Source organism: Podarcis filfolensis (genome assembly GCF_964270895.1).
Source record: "Podarcis filfolensis genome assembly, chromosome: 7".
Lineage (NCBI taxonomy): Eukaryota > Metazoa > Chordata > Lepidosauria > Squamata > Lacertidae > Podarcis > Podarcis filfolensis.
The window spans coordinates 67,792,871-67,818,486 of NC_139603.1; the positions used below are offsets into that span (position 1 = coordinate 67,792,871).

At 39.0% G+C, this 25,616-nt stretch overlaps 1 protein-coding gene across 3 annotated transcripts in view; it reads right to left on the reverse strand.

Moving 5' to 3' along the window:
- STK3 (serine/threonine kinase 3) overlaps positions 1–25,616 on the reverse strand; it is a 111,458-nt gene that overhangs the window by 56,926 nt on the left and 28,916 nt on the right. For all 3 annotated transcript variants that reach the window (XM_083622728.1, XM_083622729.1, XM_083622730.1), the window contains exons 7-9: positions 16,440–16,577; positions 12,686–12,811; positions 722–920 (exon numbers count right to left, since the gene is read on the reverse strand). In XM_083622728.1, the coding sequence (XP_083478854.1) occupies positions 722–920; positions 12,686–12,811; positions 16,440–16,577 (463 nt within the window). The remainder of the gene's footprint in view (positions 1–721; positions 921–12,685; positions 12,812–16,439; positions 16,578–25,616) is intronic.

Sequence of the window (25,616 nt, forward strand, 5' to 3'; positions counted from 1 at the left end):
TTCTTCTCAGCATTACAAGACAACCAGTACTTCTGGTTTGTTTCTCTTCAACTTTTTTGCTTGCGGTAAACCACAGTTTATTTTTAACCATGGCATAACAAGATGTGCGAACCAGTCCAATGCTTTATGACATCATTTTTTTTAAATATACCCTTTATATTGTTCAACCATTAACTCCTGGCTATAAATCTATATGACTATCATAGAACTGGCTCCAAATGGCTCTGGGTTTGACTGGTGTGCCCTTAATGAAAAGTGTTCTATAGTTCTAAAAGATATTTTAATTTTTCCAGTTATCCTACGAGAAATGTTATGTGAATGACTTAAATAAAAATGAAATCACATTTAAAACTTATATTTAGTTCCATAATATAGGATGAAGTAAGCAAAGTATTTATAACTAATATTACTAATAAAGGCAATTCAGAGGTCGTGAGCCGTCTTGCAGAAGAGATCTGTGTGTTCATGAAATTTTCTGCCCAAGGGCAGACATGTTGTCAGGGAAAACTAGCTCAAGTACACATGTGAATCTCATCTGCACAAACCACAAGAATGTAGCCAATATCTACATGGACAACTTCCTTTCCCAAGGTTTTAACTCCAACATTCTTTTGTAGAATCCATAACATAACTGATTTTAAGTGCATATTTATTGATAGCAATTTATATATCTAGAGGGAAAACAGAACATGCTTTAAACAGAAAGGAAAATTGAACATACTTTTCATAGTTCCATCTTCATCTTCATCATCATCATCATCACTGTTTATCACCATGGTCCCCAAATCGGATTCGAGCATGGTGCTATTATGTTCAATCATTGTCTGAGCACTGTCACTCATAGTACTTGTGGCTCTCATTGTGCCGGCACTTTCTGAATTTGTCTTCACCATGGTATGGGAGTCCAGCTCATCCTCATCCTGTAAAAATGTTTAAAGAGAAATTACTTCCAAACACTTACTGATCTTGAGGACAAAAGAACTTCCAATCACACATTCTGAATCCCTTAGTTCTTTCTTCACATCATGGCTTGTCACATTTAAATTCTGGGTGATACCCAACTAAGTCCTGCTTAGAATAGACTCACAGAAATCAACAGACTTGTGCTCTATAACACTGTGAAACACCGTAGCATTTCTTGTTTCTCATATTGAATTTTGGGGCATGTCAGATTTAAGATTTACAGTCATTTTCATGGTTAGGAGAAGGGCAGTAGAGCATCTGCTTTGCATGCAGACGGTCCCAGGTCCAAACGCCAGCATCTCCAGGAAAGACAAGGAGAGAATGCCTTCTAGAATCCTAGAGAGATATCGCCTATAATGGTAGACAGTGCTGAGCTAGATGGACCAATGCTTTGACTTGGTATGTGGCAGATTCCAATGTTCATCATTCCCATTCTTCTCCTTCCCCATCCCCACTCCACAACTTGAAGCCAAATAAATGTTTAGTTGTTTCGCTTGGTACACTTTTTAATTCTCTCTTTCTCTCTCTCAACTATTAAAGGAGCTCAGAGCAGCAAACACACAAGCAGTAAAAAACCTAAAAACCATTCCAGTACAGATGCAGTAGGGAAAGATCTCTACTTAAAAGGCTTGTCGCTTCTCCAACATTGTTGCTCCTTCCTCATTGCTCCTCGATAAATTAGGCTTGGTTAAATGTTACACGGGACACGGGTGGCACTGTGGGTTAAACCACAGAGCCTAGGACTTGCCGAGCGGAAGGTCGGCGGTTCGAATCCCCGCGACGGGGTGAGCTCCCGTTGCTCGGTCCCAGCTCCTGCCAACCTAGCAGTTCGAAAGCACGTCAAAGTGCAAATAGATAAATAGGTACTGCTCCGGCGGGAAGGTAAACGGCGTTTCCGTGCGCTGCTCTGGTTCGCCAGAAGCGGCTTAGTCATGCTGGCCACATGACCCAGAAGCTGTATGCTGGCTCCCTCGGTCAATAAAGCGAGATGAGTGCCGCAACCCCAGAGTCGGCCACAACTGGACCTAATGGTCAGGAGTCCCTTTACCTTTACTTTAAATGTTACACAGAGAGAACTAACATGGTAGTTGGGGACAACGAGCAATGTTAAGGAAAAAATTAACGCTTTCCCCTTTTTTGTAATAGCTACCTGAAATATAACCTACAAGGATTTAAAAAAAATATGTCATGTTTTCCACTGTATTTTATTGTCCTATCTACCTAGATAATTCTTCAAAACTTTCCCTAGTAAGCACCAAAGCACACTTGGTTATGCCCCACACTGCCCTGCAGTCCCCAGGTGCAGATTGGGGGGAGTACAGTGGTACCTCGGGTTACATACGCTTCAGGTTACACACTCCGCTAACCCAGAAATAGTGCTTCAGGTTAAGAACTTTGCTTCAGGATAAGAACAGAAATCGGGCTCTGGCGGCGCGGCAGCAGCAGGAGGCCCCATTAGCTAAAGTGGTGCTTCGGGTTAAGAACAGTTTCAGGTTAAGAACGGACCTCCAGAACGAATTAAATACTAAACCCGAGGTACCACTGTACTTGATACAACCCAGTTTTTACACATCACCAGCAACACGACAAAAACAACTGGAAAGCATTCTGTGAAAGAAGAATCTCAAAAACAGAAAGAGGATATATGCATCCCCCTTACTGTTAATTCACATGACTTGCCCACCATGCCTGTTGTTTACTCTCACTAAGACTAGCTCTTCAATGCCTCAGGCAGCAGCCCTTTCCCAGTCCTGTTACCCAATGTAGTTTTAACAGAAATTTAACAAGAACTTAGAAAGCTGCCTTATAGAGTCAGGATGTTGCTCCATCTAGCTCAGCACTGCCTTCACTGAGTGGTAGCAGCTTTGCAGGATTTCAGACAGGGGTCTGCCCCACTCCTACCTGAAGATGCCAGGGACTCAACTGCAGCCTTCTCCATGATAAGCAGTTGCTCTACAAGTGACCTAAGGCTCCACCCCTAGGGACATGTATAAAAACCACAATAGAAATGAGTCCAGGAGATCAAAAGGGCATTGCATATCATGTTTAAAAAAAAAGTTTCTTTTTAAAATAAAATCTCAATGGTCAAAGGCAATTCCTTTCATTTGTATGTACTTAAAGGGTTTGTTAAGCTATGATAAAAGGGGGAAGAAGAAAACCCGTTGATACTTTGTAGAGAAGTATCTGCTGAGCAGATGCTTCGGGACCGTGGAACAGAGTTAATTCCAGCAAAGGATACAAAAGCATTTCCAATCAGTGGCAGTAATGTGCCAGGAATGTAAAACAGAGAACTGATGATAATCCAGTTCATGAATCATAAAACCCATATGGAATAGAAGTATTTGAAAACATTATTAGGAAATCCTACTCTCTTTCTGAAGTCAGATTTAGAGGATGTGCACAATATCCCATCTATTTAAGGACTAACATGCTGTTCTGTGCCTCAAGTCCTGTTACAAGGGCACATTCTACAACCCACAAAAAAACATCAGAATGCAAAAGAGCTGCTTGTTGATTGTATAAAAGCTTCCAATTAAGTGTTTAATTTTAGGTGACTCAATAAAAAGCAAATTCTTTGATTTGTAGCCCTCTTTGAGGGCCAAATAAAACCAGCCAAATACGCTTCGAAAGTCTATCCTAACATTGAGTTTACAAAATAGCCCTACGGATTTCAATGGCTAATGAAAAAGCCACGTACCACTAATCAGTGCCATCGTGAAGAAAACGATCCTGCTGTCCTGGGGGGAGTAAACTTATGAAGCACTGACTGTGTCTGATGATACCCATGACACAGACTAAAACTATAAAAATCAGGGTTGCTGGCATTATTGTATTTACTTTTTTTTTTAAAGTTGCAAGTTAGTAAGATAAATTCAGCTTAAAGTGCACTGGCTGTCTTTCAGGAATAGTTATTTTTCTCTTGCCTATTTACAGAAAGATAGGCAAATATTTTCATATGCAAAAAATATATGTGGAGTGTAATTCAAATGCCTAAATGTATGTTCTACTGATTTATAAATCAATAAAATCACAACCTTGTTTCCGGGGGGGGGGGGAGGGGACGACCCTAAATACCACATTGTTAACAAAGTTTCTTTTAAAATAAGTGATTAAGTGAGCCACAGTTTCAGAGATAAGTCTCAGTTTATTGGCCATAATGAAAATCAGCAATTAACAACAGCACCACAAGAAGAAATTCATGGGAACAATTTGCTACTATTCACAATTCCCTGCTGAGTTTGTCTTATAAATCAAATTTCTACCTTTTGCCCCTTGCTGTATATGTTAGTCCTCTAACATAAGATCTCTTTCAAATGTCTCCTTCCATACTTTTTAATATCTCTACCTCCATTTCTTCAGATTCAAATACCTTCAGGAGTTGTATACTCTCCTTTATATAAACAATAATCAGAGTTTTCTATTTCACGTCCACGGAATAGCACTAATACAATCTGTCATTCGAATTTGGATCTAAATCCATAAATTCAAGCAAATTTATTTACAGGTAATTAAAAAGAACAATTCAGGACTATTGTAACCAATGGAAATCCCTAAATTCCTCTCATTTCATGTTTCACTATAGAAAGATTGGCAGAACCCTCTAGGTCAGGGGTCAGCAACCTTTTTCAGCCGCGGGCCGGTTCACCACCCCTCAGAGCATGTGGTGGGTCGGACTATATTTTGAAAAAAAGTATGAACGAATTCCTATGCCCCACAAATAACCCAGAGATGCATTTTAAATAAAAGCACACATTCTACTCATGTAAAAACACGCCAATTCCCAGACCGTCTGCAGGGCGGATTGAGAAGGCGATTGGGCCACATCTGGCCCCTGGGCCTTAGGTTGCCTACCCCTGCTCTAGGTTTTCGCTCCATCATGAATGTAAGGGGCTTCTGTTCAGTGCAGTATCACTCACAAAGGGGGCCTTCCATGAATGCAACTCTCCTTCAGCTCAATGAGTGAAAGCTGTATTACTGAACTATGCTAAATTATATTAATCTTGCCTATCCTCTCCAAAAGAAACATGGAATCAACAAGAAATATTGGTTGAGTGAGCAAGAAAGCAATGGGTTTTACGGGCCTCCTTGCTGATGGATGATTTCTGTTGAGTGCTCCAAAAACAAAACTTTTTGTTTCCAATTTGTTTCTACTCAAAATAAATATGTTCACAAGCCTATGTGTTTGTGCTCTTCCCAAGGGCAAGTCTGCAAGACTGGCAAGCCAGAAAATTGCATGGAACCATGCACACTCCATAATGCACTGTTAATCGCGCGGTGAAATCCACGCCTTGTCAACCAGAATACCTACATTTCAGACGAAGTGAAGAAGGTAAGGAGGACAACAATACCACCTACAGAAAGCAATTAAGTCTCCCATTTATCCTAACATAGCTCCTCATTACAGCATCAACATGCTGCACCCCTTAGTATTCGAGTTCCTTCCATTTTAAGCAAGGAACGGATAGCATTTCTAAAAGAAAATTCAGTTGCTTCAGATGTTTTGGAGAAGCCTTGTCTTTTTGTCCAGGCTTTCTCCGACCCATAAGGTTGGTACATGTTTGAGTCCTCTGAATTTCTGTTTTATTTGCTTTCATCTACTTTTATGTGTTTTTATACTCCTGCTTTATTGGTTTTAGGTTGTTGTTTTAATAATGCAGTGTTTGTTTTTTAGACTGTACACAGCTTACAGATTTTTGAAATATGTAGCAGCCTATAAATGCTTTCAAATGAATTAATGAATCAATATGGAACTCTTTACATACTAATAAACAATAATACTAAATAATACTAATATCATGTCATAAAAAAACAAGTTTGGACATTCCCTCAAGACATGTTTAATGCCTCAGTACTACACCAGGTAGGGCCACTATATTCCTTATACAAGGAATGTATATGCACTCCTCCTGATGGGAGAAAAATTAAAAATATAATTGTAAGTTCCCTTATTTATAAATTGCATATTTCTAAAATTATTTCTGTTCTAGCATGTTAGAGACAATTATTTGGTTGGGATTTTTTTTTAAGCAGTATGCCCACCACATCTACAGCAGTCACATTAAATTTAATATTAATTATATGTGACAATCTTTTCCCATTAATTTTCATATTAATTATATATAAAAAAAACCTTTTCCCATTCAGATGCCATGTCTTTTATGCTGTACAGCTGGGAGAAAGTTTGCTGATTTTTAAGTTTTCTGCAATTCGTCTCTCTACTCTTTATTTCTTTTTTTTTTTTTTTTTTTTTTAAATAATATTTATTGAAGTTTCCAAAATACAGAAAGAGAAGAAAAGAAATTATGAAGATACATTCAGAACCTTATTTTCAAACATCCACTTTCTGGGACTCCCCCCTTCCCCCACCCCTACCGTATTCCCCTTTCATATTGTTGTTTCCACAAGTTCTATTTCTGATTTAAAGCACAATTTATATACCCCATTGTTCAAATTTAAATTTATACAAACCTTATGCAACATCCTTGATAAAAAAAAAGCAAAAGATCTCTCCCCATAGCCCACCCCCTTTTCTTTCCACAATGTCCCCCTTTTTTCCCATTAAAGTAAAAGCACACAGAATAAAAGTATAAAAAAATAAAAAATATATTAGAAAAAAGAAAACCAATTCAGAAAATAGTTGCAAGCCTTTGGATTCTAATTCTCCCTCCCCTTCCCCGGTTTAATTTCCCTTATCCTCCAATCTATGTTTCCAGCCTGGAAATCTTAAGTCCATCAATCCCATTTTTCCCCCAACTCCTTGCAGAATTATTTCCCATTTTTAGGATTACTTTTTTTAAAAATTAATTCCTAAATCTTTAAAAATGTCAAATTATAAAATTCCCCCCATTGTTCTTTCAAGGTTATAGTCCAGCTTCCTCTTGTTCCGCTGCTAAAACTTTCTTATTCAGAAGTTTAGTAACTCTACATGGGTTGTTGTTATTCAGGAACAAAAACTTGCGTTCAGTCCCTTCCTTCTTCAGTAAGGTATTCTGTTGTCTCCTTTTAGTCTAAACACCCTGTAGACGAGATTCAGTTTCAGTTTTGCAGCTTTCCCAGGAGATAACCAGTTCTGTGAAATTCCGAAGTGTTGTATTTTTCCCGGCTTACGCCCATCTTTGTAATGTCCCGAAGCTCCTCTAGGGGGGTTGTTGTAACTTTGTTTCCAAAAATCCGATTGTTCTCCGTATTTTCGCCATTTTGTATTCAAGTCTTAACAAATTATATCAAGTTGTAACAAATTTGACCAGCAAGGTCCTTGTAATAAAATCCTCTTTAAAATTCCGACTTTGACAGCTACTTTGACAGCTGTCAAAATCACCGGCTCTTTTCACCAGGCTCACTCCTCAATCGCCCCGGTTCCCAGGGAGGGGGGTGCATTTTCCTTCTCCTTCAATTCTTCCTCCAGCACAATTCTTGTACTTTCCCATCATGGAATTCTTGATTTTAGCAAAGATACCGTTCTTTTTGGGCCTTGGCTTCCCAATCCTTGTTTTAAAATGTCTACAATAGGGAGGGGGACTGACTTCCTTTTTAGATCCCCCCCCGCTCGTCTCAAATCCCAAAAATTTTTCTTCTTTTAAACCCGATTTCCAATTTACTCACGGGTTGTTGTTAAAAGTCCAAATTCTCAATGGAAGAAGTCAGCGCTCTCCGCCGGATGGCATGCGGCTTCGCTCGGCAGGGATGGCAGAGGACTCAAAGCACCACGCTTCTCCCCGGCACCCGATCCGTAGCCTTTAAAAAGGCTCCTTCACGAGTCGGGAGGGCGCTAGCGGTGCTAGCCGAGTCTCCAAGTCCACGGCCCCCGTGGCCGTGGTTTCTAAGGGTCCCCGCATCGCCGGTGCGGTAAAACCCAGCCCCTGCCGAGCCGGCTCCCTCCGGAGCTCGGAGGGAGTCCGCCATTCGGCGATGGCGCCAACCCGGAAGTCCTCTACTCTTTATTTCTGGTCTGAAGTATTCAAAATTTTCTATAAAAGCAATGACAGCATCTGCCAAGGAATTTGGAAATGCTTTTCTAGATCACTGGGCCAAAAGGGCAACATAATTTGAGTGTATTGATGTAAAGCTGGAACCTTGTTAAATAAACAGCACAGAAAAAAGTGAAAACAGATAGTAGAATTAATTACTCTACCCGATACAGTTGTAAGCAGTCAAGACGGCCGATATATGCAGTGCAACTTACAGAACTGTAGAGTTGGAAGGGACCCCAAGGGTCATCTAGTCCAACCCCCTCCAAGGCCGGAAACTTTTGCCCAACGTGGGGCTCATGACCCTGAGATTAAGAGTCTCACTGGAGAGTTGCTGCCAGTCAAAGTAGACAATACTGAACTAGATTGGCCAGTGGTGAAGCTCTGTACAGTGGTACCTTGGGTTACATACACTTCAGGTTACAGAGTCCGCTAACCCAGAAATAGTACCTCGGGTTAAGAACTTTGCTTCAGGATGAGAACAGAAATCATGCTCCAGCGGCACGGCGGCAGTGGGAGGCCCCATTAGCTAAAGTGGTGCTTCAGGTTAAGAACAGTTTCAGGTTAAGAACAGACCTCTGGAACGAATTAAGTACAGTGGTACCTCAGGTTAAGTACTTAATTCGTTCCGGAGGTCCGTTCTTAACCTGAAACTGTTCTTAACCTGAAGCACCACTTTAGCTAATGGGGCCTCCTGCTGCCACCGCACCGCCAGAGCATGATTACTGTTCTCATCCTGAAGCAAAGTTCTTAACCCAAGGTAATATTTCTGGGTTAGCGGAGTCTGTAACCTGAAGCGTATGTAACTCGAGGTAACACTGTACTTAACCCAAGGTACCACTGTATAAGGCAGCTTCCTATGTTCTTCCTGCACATTCTTTAAAAACAATTGTGTTCTGCAACTTAAAGTAATTAACAGTTAATGGATTGGATGAACTTGTGCTTTTTAAAAACACACACATACACAGACATGTATTCTAGGAGAGATTTCAATAAATTTGTGTTGTGTTCATTATTAGGGTCTGGCATATTTTCCAGTCAGGAAAATGTTTGAATAGGTTAGCTTGGCTACCGATAGCCTTTATCTTCCCCTACAGTATGTTCATTCTATTAGTTCAACAGGCAGAACCTTGCTTTGTAAATATCTGAAGATTCTCGGAAGATGTAATGCAGAGCACAATTTAACAAAATGTATCTCTCCCCACCCACCCCTTATCGCTAGTAAAGAGAAAAGAATTTGTGATCCATCTTGGATCTCAGTATCAATTTTAACTAATCTCTGTCTTATATACACAAGATCACTAGAGGGCAGCAAAGACAAGTAGAGTGCAATGCACAACTTTGCGGACTTAAAAGAACTAAATTTAATACTCTATACAATAAACACCTCATCACTGCTTTGGGGTGGGGAAAATGTGAATATAATTACAGTTTGCTTTTTAAAAAATTACTAGAGTAGCCTATGATCGCATAAAAGATGAGGAAATTCAGGAGCTCTAAAAACTGAGCATTTGAGCAAGTTTTTCAACAAATAAGACAACCTGCACAAATACTGTAAAGTGAAAGAGAACTATATATCAGATTCACTACTTCCGCGGGTTAATCATTATTGTCAATTAGCACATAAAAAGTTATTGTGCTATTTTACAAGCTATCGTAATAATGGGCACACTTCAGTGCTAGCTAAAATCGTATTGATTTCTCTCTCTTCTTCAAGAAGTCATAGGGATCCAATTATTTGATTAACATTTAGAAAAACTTAAATGAATGGAGCCATAAAATGTATATGGCATTACAGCAAAGGTGTGGAGGAGGGGGACTACTGCTCTTTATTAAAAATAAAAATTAATTCCTGGCCCTAAGAAAATATTTCATAAGAAAAGGCTGCCTTAAACAACAACTGGACAGCGTATTTACCCACATCTTTTGAAAGGCACACAAAATTCAAAGAATCCTGGCCTGACTTAAAAATAAGTAGGTTTCCAGCTATAATAGTTTCAGAAACACTTTTGAAAAACATGATGGCAAAACAAGAAGGCTAGAAACAGGAAGGTGATTCAGCTCTTTTTAAACTTCCCTGATTTCTAACTCTCTCAAGAGTTAATATCAAGTAATTAGATACATAAGGAAGTTGAACTGTAGGAATTAGTAACATAGAAGCAAGCATACTACACCAATAAATCTAACTGCTTTTTTGTTCTTAGTTATTACCATAAAAAGCACAGCATTTTATTTTTGTCATTAGGAAGTGTTTTCAAACAATCTTGTGGTAATGTAGATATTGAAATGTGAAGCAAAAAGATACACTAAGTTGACTATTAGTTCATTTCTTTAAAGATCCTTTGAAATAAATATTTGGACATGTTTCTTGGGCGCTGCCAGGCAACGAGTTGCTTTACGTTTCCATAATACAGCTGCCTGACATCAGAATCAAATTTGCATCACAGTTCAAAAATGCATAAAAGAAGAGATAGATCATGTTTAGTAATGCTTAAACCAACATTTAAACTTTGATATTGGGATTAACCTTCTGTAGAGTACTCAGCTTGGACTTTTTACTTAATTAAAAAAATCTGTAAAGTTACCTCAACACCTATCAAAACATGTCAGTTTGTCAGAATACATTCTCATCAGACAAGCTATTCTTGTAACATGCCTAAACTCAACTTCATGAGCTCTATTATTGACCATATTCCACATAGCTTTCAAAGAAGGTAGACACTGCTACTTGTTTATAAAAGTTGCCCAGACTACAGGTGTGCCAGTTGAACTTTTGAGGATATACGATATGCTGAAAACAACAGGCTTGTGGCACTAACAAATGAAGTGTTATCTGATGAAGTGGATTGCAGTCCCAGAAATAATATGCCATAATGAATGTGTTACTCTGTAAGGTCTGCAAGACTGTTGTTTTTGCTGCAAGAAACTAATGCAGCTACACCTCTGGGTAAATAATTACCACGGGTTATTTTTCTGTAATAAAATTCTAAAGGGCAATAGATCATTTCATTTTATTTATGAAACCTGACATCAAGCAGCTCAAAATTTTGCAGCCTTTTCTTCAACCAAAGTACTAGTTTTAAGTAACTTTGCAGCTGGTTTGTCATAACTGTTTCTTTAAAGGTATCTAATAAGAGAGGCACCGCAAGCTAACTTTTCATAAAATCCAGTATCTCAATAGCTCAGTTTTCTCAGTATTACATGAATGGAAGTGCTAAGAAAGATTTAGCGTGTCTGATAGATGAAGAAATGGTTCTAAACTCTGCCCTCAAGGAAAAGATGTCCAGTGAAGGAAAAAATGACCACTGATCATGCTACTTGAATTTCTCTCTCTAGATAGAACAACAACTGGTGAGAATGCTGTGTGTCACAATAAATATTCTTGTCTATATAAGCAGTCCAATAATATAGGATACAGTGGTGTCCAAACTTTTTTCAATGAGGGCCAGATTTGGTGAAATGAAGGGCTGTGAGGGCTGACCAAAGGGCCAGCTGAAGTTGTTAAACTTTTTTTAGGGTTGAAGTTGATGAGGTTTTTTTAGGATTTTACCCTAGGAAATAAACTGCCACAGGGGCTGGATTAAACCAATCGGCGGGCCGGATTAGGCCCCCGAAACAGACTTTGGACATGCCTGGGATATAGGAGCAGGGAAGCAAATCCCTTTTACTTGACAAATTGAAGAATGCACACATTTTCATTTTTTTGCAGAAGTCTCTGTCAAGCCAAAAGGGAATGCAGATACCAGGAGAAATTTACTAATGTAAATGCTTTGAGTCACCTCGGTAAGATTAGTCACCTAGTCACAAAAGACACAGCACGAAACCCTGATAGACAGACATTCACAAACTGCTGCTATACTCCCATTAGATATCTACTCAAATTATTGCTTGTATTTGGCAAGGTTATAAATTTAATTCTCTAACATGTTCTTTAAAGGTTGTATGGCCAATTATTATTAAAACAAGGGCCAGAACAGGTAAGATGGTCATACCAGAGTTACTACATGTCCACACACACCATGCCTTTGTTTATTGTAGTTTTTCTATGAGAAAGAATATATTTACAATCTCAAGCACGTTTATGTTTTGGCCATGAGAAACTGAGCAATCACTTTTTCCCCATAGTCTTGATTCTATCTACTCCCGAATGCAGGTAAAATATCAAGACTGCATTCCCACTAAAATGGAGGGAGCCAGACTGCTTTTGAGCCAACTGCCCACCCCTTTCTAATAATTAAAAACTTACAACAAACCTACAAACTGCTTTTGCAATCTGGGGTTTTACGTGGCACTTGCCAGGAATAAAACTCAGAAAAACCCAGGGACAACTCTCTTGATCACAACTGATCATTTAAATATGTTGATACTGGCTGGTTCATATGCAACACTAAACCATGACTTAGCGTGGCATGACCAACCTCAGCAAGCCTGAGCAAGCATCAGCTTGTGTATTCCATCTCCTGAACAGCTGGGAGGAGTGCTGGTGAGATTATTTTCATTTTGGAAGAAAAAACTAAAATGGTTTTTTAAACAAGCTAGCTTCATAAACCATGGCTTGAAGATGGCTCATTTAGCAACCACTGGCTTGTTTTAAAGCAGGATTTCCAATGCTAAGCCACAAGGGGGGAAAGCAAGAGGGCGGAGCACAATGCTTCGCTCAGGCTAATCTGTATAGCATTAAACCATGGTTTAGTACCACGTGAAACCAGCTCCATGGAACTAGCTACAAAATTCATAATTAAATTCTCACACACCGAGTTTTCGTCTTCTTCTTCAAGTTCCCTCTGCTGTTCTTCATGTCTTTTCGCCTTAATTTCCATAGCTTCAGTAATCAAGTCTCTCAGGATTGAAACTGGTTTTGCATTCTTAATAAAAGGATGCTAGAAAACAAAACTATATAGTTATACAAAACGGAGCCCACAGACACTGTACATATAGTATAAATATGGTGTAACATGTTAAAACAACATGTCAATCAACTTCACAGACCAGTGCATGAAAGAACATTTCCCTTTGGACAGCAATTAAAATTTGGAATAAAAGAACATATGATCTGTTTAACCGCTTTGCAGCTAAATAGGATTTTCCATTTTGTTTGTTTAGGTAAACAGCAACCATGAGAAGAATGTTACTACAAATCACAACTGCTTTACAGTTAAGGATATAATTGTCCAAAGGAAATGTGAATTAGGTGGTAAATAAACAAAGAGAAGATAGCCTGACATAGAAAAATAAACTTTTTAATGCATTCAGTTACAGTATTTAATTCATCTTAACAAGCTGACAATGCAAGTTAGTGGCCATAAGCAGAGCAGGCAATATAATGATCCACATAAATTGAATCACTGAGCCACTGAACTGGTTCACACCAGCCATGGTTTGGCTTAGCATTCCATCAAAACCCAGGCTAGTGGCTTGTTTTGCTCCAGGCAAACCATAAGCTGTAACCAAAGTTTGTTCCTGGTTTACCACCTGTGATTTGTCTGGGGAAATCAAACTACAAGTCAAGGTTAAGTTGTGACATTACACCAAACCATGGTTAACCGTGGGTAGCAGAACTGGAGGGAAAGTGCTACAGCCACAATGTGTAATCTGGGAACCTCCATGTTTTATCATTCTTTCTAAGCCACAGTTACATGAGCGCTGGGCCACCTACAATGATGAAATAAAAATGAAGTAAAATTAAAACCCTCAGGCTGTCCAAATGATATTGAAGAAATCAAGAAAACCCACCTATTTTGATATAATTTACACTCCTGTTTAAGAACTGGCATGTATTCTGCCACTAATGTGAATATGGCTGTTTACAGATCACCTGCTTTCCTATTCTTTCTATTAATATTTGCACATTAAAATTCCAACTGGAATTTTAAACCAATTTTTCTAATAAAAACCCAAGAGAGAAATTCAGTGTTGCATTATGTCAATTATACCACCCATCGGGGCAAGCATGTCACCTTGCCAGATTGAATGGTCCCCCTCTCCTACCCCTGCACACTGTTCTGGGGTTTTTCCCAACCCCCAAGAGCCAATTTCAGGAACATGCAGAGAGAAGATGGAGGAAGTCCCCTTGTGCTAGTTTCCACTGATGGGACTTTATTAGTTGACTTCTGCACCATAGGGTTTGGGGTTGTTGTTTTTTGGTGTGTTTTTTTAAAGAAGAAAGCTCATAAATTGTGCTCTTGACTCTTGATATGTCCTAATGGTCCTTGATATGTCCTAATAGGCTGTGCTCTCAAAAATATATTTTGCTTCGCTATTAAAAGTTGCTAAAAATATTGCTGATTTTTTTTCTTACAAAAGTCAGAGCAAACTCTTTTTGTAACTTCAGCGCAGGAACTTCCCACACAATCACATTTTAGTGCAAGTAATGCACCATTATCCATTTTCTGCACAAAGCCTGGATGTCTCTCCTCAAGGCTGTGTTTTTATTGCACAGATATCACCTTATTCCCAGCATCAGATTTGTAAGCTATAAAATGAAGTTCTTCCCCCATATCCCATGCCACAGGGAACATGGTTCCAGGACTATTGTGGTCACAGGGTGGTAATAAGAGAGATGACCATTTTCAGCGGCGTCATCTCTCCTCTTTTCCCAGGCATTATTCAACTGCTGGTTTTTATTGCTGTGGTTGAAAGCGGGGGTGAATTTTAGCTGAATAATTTATAGCAAGCATGTCTGTGTCGTTGGGAAGAGGATTTGGATCAATGAATTGTGCCTTATTTATACATATGATCATTGAGGTTATTTTAAATCTGTTTTAGTATTTTAACCTTTGTATGTTTTAAAGTATGTTTTAAAGTCTAAACCACAGAGCCTAGGGCTTGCCAATTGGAAGGTCAGCAGTTCAAATCCCCGCAACGGGGTGAGCTCCCATTGTTTGGTCCCTGCTCCTGCCCACCTAGCAGTTCGAAAGCACGTCAAGTGCAAGTAGATAAATAGGTACCGCTCCGGCAGAAAGGCAAAGAGAGTTTCCGTGCGCTGCTCTGGCTCGCCAGAAGCGGCTTAGTCATGCTGGCCACATCATGAGCCAGTGTGGTGTAGTGGTTAAGAGCGGTAGTCTCGTAATCTGGGGAACCGGGTTCGCGTCTCCGCTCCTCCACATGCAGCTGCTGGGTGACCTTGGGCTAGTCACACTTCTTTGAAATCTCTCAGCCCCACTCACCTCACAGAGTGTTTGTTGTGGGGGAGGAAGGGAAAGGAGAATGTTAGCCGCTTTGAGACTCCTTAAAGGGAGTGAAAGGCGGGATATCAAATCCAAACTCTTCTTCTTCTTCATCACCTAGAAGCTGTCTGTGGACAAACGCCAGCTGCCTCGGCCTATAGAGCAAGATGAGCGTGCAACCCCAGAGTCTTCTGCAACTGGACCTAACGGTCAGGGGTACTTTACCTATGTTTTAAAGTACTGTTGTAATTTTTGACTTGATTATCTTGTTTTATCTTTAAATAAGTTTCTAGTGGATTGTTGTAATTGTGTTTTTAATCTTTTATATGTGATTTTGTGTGTTGATTTTATTATCTCTCTCACTGTAAATCAACTTGAGACTTCTTGTAGAAGGCAATTAATAACAAAAATAGTAATAATTATGGCTTTCATCTTGTTTTAGATTTTTATGATTTTACTGTCTGGTTTTACTTATTTTTGCTGCTGCTGCTGCTGCTGCTGTTCTATACCACCGTGATAATATTTTTATGATACAGTTGTATATAAATATTTTTACAAATAAGTATGAATAAAAAGAAAAACAGTACAGGGATATTAATTCAGTTCCATCTAGAATAAAAAGAGTTACAGCGCTATCCTAACCATATCCTAACCATAAGCAGGGGGTGGATGGCCATCTGTCAGGGATGCTTTAGCTGCAATGCAGGGGGCTGGACCTTGAGGTCCCTTCCAAATCTACAGTTCTATGATATCTACCCAGAACTGAATTTAATGAAGCTTACTCCCAGGTAAGCATGGTTACAATTACAGTCTTAATATCCATCTACAAAGCTGCATGAGGACAGGACAGTGTGCTTGCTACCTGTGCAGAAACAAACTACTAAAATGAAGTTGGGCCACACTTGGATTTGTATTTTTCGCCCGCTATCACAAAAGAAAAGAACTAAAACCCAAAATTATACTGCAACAAAAGTATTCAAGAATGACAAAGGTAAGCGGGAAAATAAGGAAAGATGGAAAGCAGAGGGTTGGAGGGGACAAGGAGGGAGAAACAGTTCAAATAAAGCAGACTCAGATTTGCTAGCTGATAGAAATGGTTTGGGGAGTTCCAGAATGAAGGCAGGAAGAATGAAGGAGGCAGCAGCATGCAAAATTCAACAGTGACTAAAACCAATACCAATTTTTTTAAGTTTTTAAGAAAGCTGGGTAAGTGAAAAAGGTTTCCCAGAACTGTCTCTCTGGATCAGGGAATAGCCAATATGGTGCCACCCAGACTCTGTTGGATTACCTCTGCTGGGGGCATAAATCCAAGCTTCCCTAGGGGACACAGCTGAATACTAACCTGCAAAAGTTGGGTTGCAGTTGCTCTCTGCTCAGGATTCTTCACCAAACATTTTTTCACGAAATCAGTGAATTCATCAGACCAAAGCTCTGGCTTCCGGAATGTTGGAGGGGGGTTCGTAGGAATCATAAAAATTGCCTGGTTTTTTTAAGGGTGAAAGAAAAGGTAAGGATATCAGTATTTCAGCAAATTAAAACAACTTTGTTCCTTTTATCTTTATTTTTCAAGCTGAAACTGGAAGGGGGTGAGGGGAGTTTAGCTAGTCTTGAATTTCCAATATCACCAAGATAAAGGAACCAAATCCATCTGCTACCAATGTAGCTACTTCCCATTACAATTTCCTCTATTTAAACCGTACCTCATTGTGCACATCATTTCTTTATTTTATCTATTATTGCTAATCAGTCTCAAGAGAAGATTTTGTATTTCACAGTCTTTTGGCTGAGAAGCAAAAGCACTTCCTGGTTAAGCACATAAAATGTGATCTTGCAGCTATTATATGCCACTTTCATACATACAAAACAGTAAACTGGGTAAATCAAATGGGTAATATTTTAGAGTACATAACAAATCGATTAGGTTTCTGTTAATCTACCAATGCAATAAAAACCTCACTACATAAAAATAGATAAAGAATGAGAGGTTAATTGTAAGGTAAGCAGGTAAGCTTGGAACCAAACTACATATTAATCAGAATAAAGTGGTATGCCAAGTCCCTCTATCTTATATTATATTGTGGGAGCTCCTTTTGCATGACTCCTTCAGAGGCTAAAAAAGAAGGTAGCACAGGGCCATTTCCCCCGCAAGTTTTGTCTTTCCTGGAAACAGAAATAACAATGGGAGGGGAGAAGCCACAACCTGGATTCCTCCAACATATCTAAGGCTCCTCAGTTTATTCCAAAGGCAGAGGAAGGAATTGTGATAATACTGCAGCTTCCACATCACCACCATAATGGGTGTGGGGGAATGGGGGAATGATGCAATAATAAAATGACTGTAATATGCAAAATTGCAGGGTGTGTGCTTTTACTACTTCCCAATGTAAGAATCTCCCAGAAGCTGCCAAACTTTCCTAGAGATAAAGATTTAGCAAAACACTCTCCCTAAAGCGCAAGTTTATTGAACTTCTATGTGGGCATGCATAGAAAACACACATTCACTGCAAAAAAGGGGGAAAAGAAAGTACTTATTTGTGTAGTGCACAGTTATGGGACTTTCTCCCATAGTAGGCAGTGACGGTCACCAACTCAGATGACTTTAAAAGAGGATTGGATAAATTCATGGAGGACGGTACTGAAAGCCAGTAGTCGTTATGGCTATTGCTCTGACCCCACAGCTGGAGGCAGTAATGCTTCCTAATAGCAGCTGCTGGAAACCACAGGAGTGGAGAGGGCTCTTGCGCTTGGATTCCGCTTGCAGGTTTCCCACAGGCATAAGGACTGCCTCTCCCCATATGTACCAACCCAGACTCTGCAATCATCATTGGAGGCCCTTCTTCATGTGCCACCACCACAAGAGGTCCAGAGGGTGGCAACATGAGAACAGGTCTTTTCTGCAGTGGCTCCCCATTTGTGGAATGCTCTCCCCAGGAAAACTTGCCTGGCACCTTCATTACGTATCTTTAGGTGCCAAGTGAAAACATTTCTCTTGAAGCCAGGCTTTGGGGGGCTCATTAACATTCCATGGCCTTTCAAATGTGTTTGTGGGAGGGGGGTTATTGGATTGTTCTTGTTTCTATTGTGTATTTTGTGTTCTCATTTTGTATTTTTATCTTGTGAACCACCCTGTGATCTTTGGAGGAAGGGCTATATACAAATTTAATTAATATAGTCATCGTCATCATCTGGTGGGACACTGTGAGAACAGGATGCTGGCCTAGATCTGGCAGGTTCTTCTTGTGTTCTGATGCTACACCCAAAATGTACATACGTTGTGCACAGTATGTAGTGCAACCCTGAGCCTTAAGCATAACAACTGTGAAAAGGTCTCAGAAAAATTGTGACTATTATAACAGTCACAACATTTTCACAAATGGGAAAAGCTGCCATCAACATAAAATGTAATATTCTTTCCCAAACTCCATTCAAGTATTTATTTTTCATGAATAATTCAGATAAACTATTAACTTGAGAGAAATCTGGCAATAAGTCAAGCTGTCCATCTGGTGTAACATAATAATTCCTTCTACAATGATTTTCTTTATCATGTTTAATAAAGATACTCTAATTTAAGGCATAGTTATCTTCCAGTTAGAATTTCAGAACAGGCTTAGCAATGATCAACAGATTCATCTTAGAAAGTCTGCAAATCCAAACTAATTGTTTAGCAGCATACTTGAATTTAAAATTAAGGACATGCCAAGATAAAGTATTTGCTTGTGACCTTGACAATAACCAACATTTGAACCTGGAAAGTTGGAAAGTTGTCACATAATGTTCAAGTTAGAATGGCAGTTTTGCAGTAGCTTAAAAAAAAACTAAAGGGGGAAAATGGTCTAACTACTGTTTTCTTTAGTATCATCATCATCACAGAGTCAGCTGAAGTTCCATATAGTAATTAACAGTGACCTATGACACAAGGACTCACTATAAAACTTATTATATAAACCACTATATACAGGATAATTAGAGTATATTCCAACCCTTCAGAGTTTATTTCACTTTACAAGGTTGTTTGAGAATCAGCTCCAAAGCAGCTCAGAACCACACTATAAAATTGCTTTGGCCATGTGAAGGAAACAAACATTCATTACAGTTAAATGCTCAATATACTTTGCTCAGTTTACTACAGAAGATAGCTGAGTTACTAAGCTTGCACATAAAAGTTGATAAAAACAAATCCCGTTGCTAGACTGGAAGCGGAGTTGGGGCCAAAGCTTTCCTCTCGCCGTAAATAACCAGTGTGGGGTAAGAAGGAAGAATCTGAACAGGAATGCAGCAGGCTCAAAGGATTAAAAAGCCCACCTCTCTCCACACCAGTGATGATCCCACTTATCGCCCAGCCCACATAAAGAGTGTGTGTGTGTGTGAGAGAGAGAGAGAGAGAGAGAGAGAGAGAGAGAGAAACACATACAGTGGTACCTCAGGTTAAGTACTTAATTCGTTCCGGAGGTCCGTTCTTAACCTGAAACGGTTCTTAACCTGAAGCACCACTTTAGCTAATGGGGCCTCCTGCTGCCGCCGCGCCGCCAGAGCACGATTTCTGTTCTCATCCTGAAGCAAAGTTCTTAACCTGAAGCACTATTTCTGGGTTAGCGGAGTGTGTAACCTGAAGGTATGTAACCCGAGGTACCACTGTATATACACACACTATAAGACGAGGGGGTATACCTCTGCATGCAAAATGTCCCCAAATAAATTCCTAGCAATTCCAGATAGGTTTAGGGGGCGGGGGTGGATCCTTGTATGAAAACACAGGAGAGCTGCTGCCAGTCAATGTACACCAGAGAAAGCTAACATTGTGCCTCCAAATGTTGCTTAACACCCCGCCCCCATCAGCATACCCAATTATCGGGGATGATGGAAGTTGTAATCTACCAACACTGAGGTGGATAACTTATTGGCTATCTATGCTGCAGACAGTACTGAGGCAAGAGGCATTGTCTCTCAGTGTGGCTCACAGCAAGGCAGCTTCCTTGTACATCTCTTTTGACCCTTCGCAACCTGGCCATCCCAACAAGTGTGGAACAGGTATTATGTGGCATCTGTAACAGCGAGAGTTCTGCCAATCAAAGTGGCTGAAAGGGCTTATATAGGGTAAGTAAGGCGATCTCATAGGTAAACTGGTCCCAAGTTCTTATGGGCTTTATATACTAATAGTAACACCTTGAACTTGGCCCGGTAGCAAATCGGCAACCACTGCAGATCTCTGAGAACAGGTGTTATATGCTGACAAGGTCTCACGCCTATCATTGCACCAGTAGTTTAGCTGTCCATAATTTGCACCCATAAACTGCAAGTACTCTTAAAATTATGACCTTTGGATATTATTTAATGCAAACTATGATAGGATGGTACAAGCAGAAAATGTCACAGGAGGAGGAAAAAGATAAGGGAACAATTGTCACATGATTAAGAGAAAAGATTACCAAAGGATAGGCATTTTATCTTCAACTACAAGTTTATTCTGCAGTTTTGCACATGCTATGATAACAATTCAAGAGGTCAAATGTGTAAAAGTAGCTTTCTAGCACTTTTCAAGCACAATACTTTCAAAGAAGCTCAATTTGATTAACTTTAGTTATACATGCCACAATGGACATGTTCTACCTCTGTGTGCTAATTGTTGGTAATTACCTGAGACCTCCAAATATAGGGTGGTATATAAATTCTAACAACAACAAGTGGGGAGAGTGTAAGATGCACTCAGGTACATATTGCAGATGTCCTATAGAAATCTGGTTGGCCACTATGAGAACAGGATGCTAGACTAGATGGGCCTCTGGTGTGAGCCAGAACGACTTTTTTAAAGTTTACACTAATGAAGCTGTCTAGAGACGGGTTTGAATCAAACTATATGTGAAGGCAAAAGAGCCATTCTTTGAAAATGGATTTCCCCTGATCATATGTAAAGCAGAGGGTAAGAGTACAGAAAGGGCCCACAGGTTGAAGGTGTTGAATTTTTGCCACTTTTTCATATCTGGCTCACTCACCTGCCCAACCCCTGGGACATCTATTCTGCAACTAGACTCCAATACCAGAAATGAGCCTGCAATAAAGGAAGTGCTATGGGGAAGAACAGTGTGTGGGGTCTGTCACAATCACACATTGTCTGGCCCACAGTTTCTGCATTATTTCTTGCATATCAAGAACAACAGTTTTCTTTTCTCTCTCTTTTATTCTTAGCTGAATGATCTAGCTTCCATAATATCTGCAAATAGAAACCTAAGCACCTGTGTGTAAATATTCCCCATGTGATCTTTAATAACGCCTAAACAAGCCTGTCGCATGTTGGCTACAACACACAAAAGAAATCTCACTGATCTCCCTAGGGATCAGTGTACTTAACTTTTTGTGGATTGTACATGGATCAATTGCTATTAGTGGGTTTCAAATAATTACAGAATTACAACATTCTATCCCGGATCTCTGCAGAGATTCCCTGCACCAGTGACTGGTCAGGCTTCATATAACCAGAACTATAGAACCAAAAAGCCAGAAAAAGACACAGTTTCTCTCTCTCTCTTCTGCCTCTACCTTCTTCTGGCAAAGTCAATATAAACTGCACATGAACATAAAACATGCCACTTGTATTTGTACTAGTCTTCTTAAAACTACCTACAGTATTCACCTGGCTCTGGTCTAATTTATCTCTCAAATTGACCATTTCTTGATCACTTGCCTATCATTTCCAGGGGGGCACTGCCTAGGACTGAGCCTCTTGCATAGGTAACAGACCCTTCTTGCAGGTGTTTGCCACTCTCCAACCTACAAGTCCATTTTAAAAAGGATTAAATTGGCTAAAATAACCCTATACTGATGTGAGAAAGTCAAATAAGTTTGAGGGAGGAAATGTTATTTTCCAATAGTGAAGAATAAAAAGTAAAAAATTAGTATTTTAAAGAGTCCAAAACAGGTAAAACAGATGTCTAAACCTGTTTCATATCTCAGATTTTATTTATCAAACAGGGAATTTTTTCCAACTTTCTCCTTTCCTGTATGAGACCCAAACTATGTGATATTTTGTTTGTGTTACAATTATACTAATTCAATGCAGGTCATTTGCTTTTTACTGAGTCCAGATGACATTTAGTAAACTAAACATGGAACAATTAGCTTTGAAAAAGTAAGGATTGCAATTGCCGTTGGGTAGGTCATACAGTGGCTACAGAACACTATTGCCTTGGATAACACCAAAACAGAAGAATTAAGAGCAACTAATATTTCTGCATTGTTTTCCTGTTTCTCATCTTCAAACTGACATTTAAACTGAAATTGCTTAATCGCTTGACAGGCAAGAACAGTAGCTTTATACAATATTTTCTTTTATATATCTTGGCTTAAACATGGATTGTTGGTACCTCTAGGACACGAATAATGTAATTTGCACTTCTGTTTAAATGTCAGGTGACTACCTAATTTTCAAGCTACTCTAATAAAAGGGGGGGTGCAGATTCAGTGACCATTAAGAACAACAATAGTCTAAAGCTTGCGCCCTGCTTTTCCAATAACATTTGTACTTTTAAGTCAACCTAAACAACTGTATTAAATAATTAGGAATCTAGTCAGTTTTACTGACATCACTGGCTATCAACGTGGGAGGGTGATATTCAAGCTTATAAGCTTTGAATGAAATGATGTAAGTAGCCTGGAAGTTGAAACTTGAAATAAGACTAACAAAGGCTAGCACGCTAGCTTAGGAGGCACACAGAAGGTTGGGTGACACACAGTTCTGTCTGTTGCCATTCTTCCCACATCTGCTGTCTGAGGCAGCTGCCTCACTTTACCTAACAGTAAGGGGAGCCTTGAACAGAATGCAAAAGCAAATGAGATTGTAAAGTAAGGCACTTTGGGGCAGCAGCAGTAATCATAATTTTACATATAATCTGAAGTAACTCTTGGTCATTCAAATAAAAATTGGTCAGCTGTGAAGGAAGAAAGTCACAGCTTATTTTGATTTGAATACACAAATCAACTTTCAGGTTGTGCTACAATTACAATTACATATATAATATTGCAGTAAAACATCAACACAGAGAGCAACTATTTGGAAACAATTAAGAAGCATGTTCTTGACCAAGAAGCCTTCCTGCTGACCAACACCTTTACATACCAACTTAAGATCCAGGTAAAGAGCTATCTACTCTAAATAAGTTTAGCAAAAATCATCCAGTTTCCATTACTTTCCAAAAATATCTTCAACCAGTACAAAGTCTCTTCACTTCTGAAAAAAAGTTAGAAAAACCACTTTTATCTTTATAATCAAACACAATAGGAAAGAGTGTGTTTTATATAAACACCAATTTCTTAAGAACAACTGTTTCAGCATCCTGCAAGTCTTGTGCCAGCTTTTGAATAAGGTTGAAGCCATCCAAGTTCAGAAATAAGACTTTCACTATCAAACAATATATGCAGTATAGCAAAGAATTAGAAATCTAGGGCCACCCATCATATGCAGTTTTTAAAAATGTGTTAAATACAAATCTATACCATGGAAAGAAGATTTCAAAATGTGTTTAACTGAACTACCTCAGCAAAGTTGCATTAAATTATAAATTGAATAAAATTAAATTTAACCTTAATGCTAAATTCAAGGAGCACTCGTTTTACAATTCTGCTGGTTATATTTCAGTATGTCTTACTGGCAGATCTCTGCCATTTGGACTTAATAACATCTCATAAATGATCCTCAAAAAAGGAAGGAAAAGACATCTTTAGTTGACTGTCATTGAAATGGTTATTTAAACTTAAGCAATCACACAGTTCTTTCAAATTCTTATCATATTACCAAAATTTCATCAGAAGCATATGTTAGCAGCACAATTTAGCTAGAATTATTGAACAACTTTTCTTTCACTTTCATAACAAATTAGGCAATGCATAGTTGATGCATCTGAAAAAAGTTACAGAATCACAGCCGTAAGGCAAAGCACTGGGTGTCATAATCTAAACCATCTCTGGCTAAAATTCAAAGGGAAAGAAAATCAACATATTACTTCGTACACTAAATTACTTTTATTGATTATCTTCTTTATTTGCTAATCCCCAATGGGAAACCATAGGCTGCCATTGAAGCATTAAAAGCTTAAAGGAATTCTGAAAATCTAATGCAAGACTCAGTAAGATTCATAAGCAAAGGGAAAACCAGAATCTACATAGCAGCTCAGTTTACACACAATGTTAACCCAAACCATGGGTAAATGTGAATGTGTCAATGTACAGGTACTCCCAGAAAAAAAAAATCACAGCCACTTCACTCTTCTCTGCTGCTGTTGTACCACCCAGAATTAAGCCATGGCTTTGCCTGGTGCCGCAAGAATACCGAGTATGTTGTTATTCCATTAAATTTCAAAGCAAAGCTTATGGGTCAACCAAGAAATTCCAACACCCATCATATGACACCTTGTATACACACAAATAAATGCATTGCCTGACCAGACCAGAGACAAAATGAATACAAGTTTTGATTTAGATGCCTGAACACCACTTTACCACCTCAGCAAGGGAATTTTGTAACTGATGCTAAACTTTGAAGAGGCTTGCAGCACTCTTAACAGCTCTCATAATTAACCCAAAGTAGAAGCAGATACTATACGTATGTTGCAATGAGATGCTGATCAGTTTGAAACAAATGGGTATACTTTTCAAGTTAAGGCATCCTATAGAAAACATAACTTCCTATCAAAATTCAAGAGCAGTCTCTCATACAAATGTGGTTTTAAAACTAGTATCAAATTTATGTTTTGAGAATGTGATTATGCTCGAAGGTAGATGCAACATTGCCCATAGAAAACCTTTTTATGTGTGTCCAGTGCAAAAAGTATGGGCAATTAGTATTCCTACTGCTAAAACCCTGCTTTTCAAAGCAAAAGCCTTACAGCCTAGATTACAATATAAATAAAATAAATGCAGACTACTACAAACTAAGAGCATAACCCAGCCAAATGTTAGCTGGATGACACACAATATGAGATCTAGTTGGAGAAACTATTTGAATTGTTTTGCTTGTTCCCAACAGATAAAATTAGATATATAATATAATTAGGTAGGCCTGGCTATCAAGGCATTTATTTACCATTTAATATTTCTAAACTTTCCCCATTGCAAAGGAAAACAAATGCTACAAAAATGTAACAGCAGCAGATACAATGTGACATACTATACCAATATTTTATTTAATGCAAAATAACCTGCTAGAAATTTTTTAGACACTGATGCAGCACAAACTCTGCCCCAAGTACTACACGTCAGAAATAGACCATTAGGATATCAGCAGAATTCAGAAAGGTGGTCAAACCACTCTTTGTGACATAGGAACCTTTTATTCAGAGTTAGGGCTAGCAACTGGAAAAACAACTCCGTGGCAGTATCTTCCTTTGTCTCGAAATTAGAAAATGGGTAGGGGGAAAAAACACTGGCTGTCAGTTTACTACAGTGCTGAGTTCAATGTGGTATTATTGAATTAGGACCAGTTTACTTAAGGGATCACCTTAAGCCAACATGCTGACTCGATCACTTA